This window comes from Carassius carassius, chromosome 46, assembly GCF_963082965.1.
Source record: "Carassius carassius chromosome 46, fCarCar2.1, whole genome shotgun sequence".
NCBI classification, from domain to species: domain Eukaryota; kingdom Metazoa; phylum Chordata; class Actinopteri; order Cypriniformes; family Cyprinidae; genus Carassius; species Carassius carassius.
This window is the reverse complement of record NC_081800.1, coordinates 1,306,509-1,309,000: the sequence shown is the minus strand read 5'-3', so window position 1 is coordinate 1,309,000 and position 2,492 is coordinate 1,306,509. Positions and strand designations below refer to the sequence as shown.

The 2,492-nt window shown below is 38.8% G+C and overlaps 1 protein-coding gene across 1 annotated transcript in view; it reads right to left on the bottom strand.

Annotated features, from left to right (window-relative positions):
* The window catches only part of LOC132129447 (sodium- and chloride-dependent GABA transporter 1-like), a 10,402-nt gene extending 9,473 nt beyond the window's left edge, over positions 1–929 (bottom strand). Inside the window, exons 1-2 of the mRNA XM_059541059.1 lie at positions 700–929; positions 38–350 (exon numbers count right to left, since the gene is read on the bottom strand). Of these exons, the coding sequence (XP_059397042.1) occupies positions 38–272 (235 nt within the window). The 5' untranslated portion in view covers positions 273–350; positions 700–929. The remainder of the gene's footprint in view (positions 1–37; positions 351–699) is intronic.
* Positions 930–2,492: the final 1,563 nt, after the last annotated feature.

Sequence of the window (2,492 nt, the reverse complement as noted above, 5' to 3'; positions counted from 1 at the left end):
CATCTCGGACTCCTGGAGAAGCTCAAGCTGCTCTTACCTCCGCCGTTTTTCCCGCACAGATAAGGAAATCTCCACACGTTGCCCAATCCGATGGCGTAGCCCACACATGACAGGAGAAAATCAAATTTCCCACCCCAAGTTTCTCTGTCTGGAATGTCTTTATTCTTTTTCTCTGGTTTGTCGTCCTCTGCTTTGGGTTTGTCATTAGTTGTGATCTCGTTGAGTTCCGTCACAACTTGTCCATCGGTGCTTTTGGTGTTATTTGTCGCCATGTCTCTGATTTCAGACAGCAGTAGGCTAGAGATCCACCACACAAACACCCGATCGAACCCGACACAGTTTCAATTAACCTGAAGACACCGAATCACACGAAATCATGTTGGTGTTTTTTTTTCTCCATAAATTCAGTCCGCTGTTTGAAATCGAAGGCGACACACACACACACACACACAAGAAAACACTAAGAAATCTGCCATCTCTAATTGAGACAGAATTGTGTCAAGACAGTCAATTTTAATATATGTATTTTATTTTTTATTTTTTGATAGAATGGTCTGCCAGCTTCTCAGTTGTTTCTACAGTGTTGTGGTGCATTTATTATTGTTATACCCATTTTATTAAATACATTTATACACACACACAAACACACTGAATACATTTGAATGAAATGAAAATAATTTCATTCACGTATATACTTACAGTGAATTTGGCTTCTTTCCCAAAAGCAATATACCCGTGTTTCATGCAGTGAGGTATCCGTAGATTCCTCTCCAAGTTGTAAACTTCCAGTATGACTTGGCACATAAATAAGCGTTCTGTCCATGTAAAAGCGGTCCTGCGGGAGCTGTCCACGGGCGAGTTGTGCTGAATCCACGAGCAACGGCTGTCTGAGATCAGCAGCTACTCATCATTTCCAGAGAGTCAATGACATGTGAAAGTCAACACCCCCCAACGAACACACACACACACTTTCAGGTCAGGCACGCAAATATTTACCTTAAAATTTGATTTTGTTCATATAATACTCATTTAAAACTAGTCCTATATCAGTGGAATATTCATGTTTTCCTTTTTAAATAATATTTTTATTATTATTATTATTATTTAAAAAAAAACTAATCACAATTCTTAAGATGCAACAGCATATTAAGAACATGGGCTAGCTCCATTTGTGGCTACCATGAGGTTAAATTTAGCTCATGCATTCACTGCCCATTCTAAAGCCCTCTTCAAACTCAGCCCACTTCAACCATAATATATATTAAATATATGGCAGATGAGGAGCAGAAAAGGTAAAGCCACTGACACAGCATCAGGTGTGAGCAGGAAATATCATCCCTCATTTGAAACTGATGTCACTTAAATAAAGAATGCCTCAAGGAAAAAGGGTGGGGTGGGGGTGGGGTTGGGGTTGGGGGTTGAGAAATTATATTGGACACTGTCTTTTATTGAATGCATAATTGGATTGCATTAATACCCTGGCCTCCAATGCAGTCTTCACCTTTTGTTGGAAATCCATAAATAAGCAGTAAGTAAAGTATTTTCAACTTTTCAGTCCATAAAGAATATGTATAAGTCAAGTCAAGTCACCTTTATTTATATATCGCTTTAAACAAAATACATTGAGTCAAAGCAACTGAACAACATTCATTAGCAAAACAGTGTGTCAATAATGCAAAATGACAGTTAAAGGCAGTTCATCATTGAGTTCAGTGATGTCATCTCTGTTCAGTTTAGATAGTGTCCGTGCATTTATTTGCAATCAAGTCAACAATATCGCTGTAGATGAAGTGACCCCAACTAAGCAAGCCAGAGGCGACAGCGGCAAGGAACCAAAACTCCATCGGTGACAGAATGGAGAAAAAAACCTTGGGAGAAACCAGGCTCAGTTGGGGGGCCAGTTCTCCTCTGACCAGACGAAACCAGTAGTTCAATTCCAGGCTGCAGCAAAGTCAGATTGTGCAGAAGAATCATCTGTTTCCTGGTTAATGCACACAAAAGATATATCATGCTTTAACCCTTTAGCTAGCTTTTTTATTTCTTCTGAATTAAAGATTTGTGAATGTATGTAAACACTTGTTAATGAAAATTTAATGAACACAGTGTGGGATTTGGGTCAGAGTGGTATAGATTTCACCTCCTCTCAAAGCTTGGCTCAGAGTGGAGAACTCAATTGGAAGCAGATGGTGAAACAATGAGGGGTGAACTAACCTACTAATGATACTACATGAAATGTAACATTTGCACTCCATCTGGCTGCATCTCCATTTGGTTACGGGCTGTGAAAACATGACATTTTTATGCACCTGCTGTGGACACTTGAGTACTTTTGGCTTGCTGATGACACCCATATTATTCCCAGATAGACTCATTTAAAGGGAAATATGCAATAATCAATATGCTACCAAAAACATTTAGTATAATTATTTAAAATGAACAATAACTGGTCAAACCATGGTAGTTTTGGAACATGTTGTTTTGTGTTTTGAGAA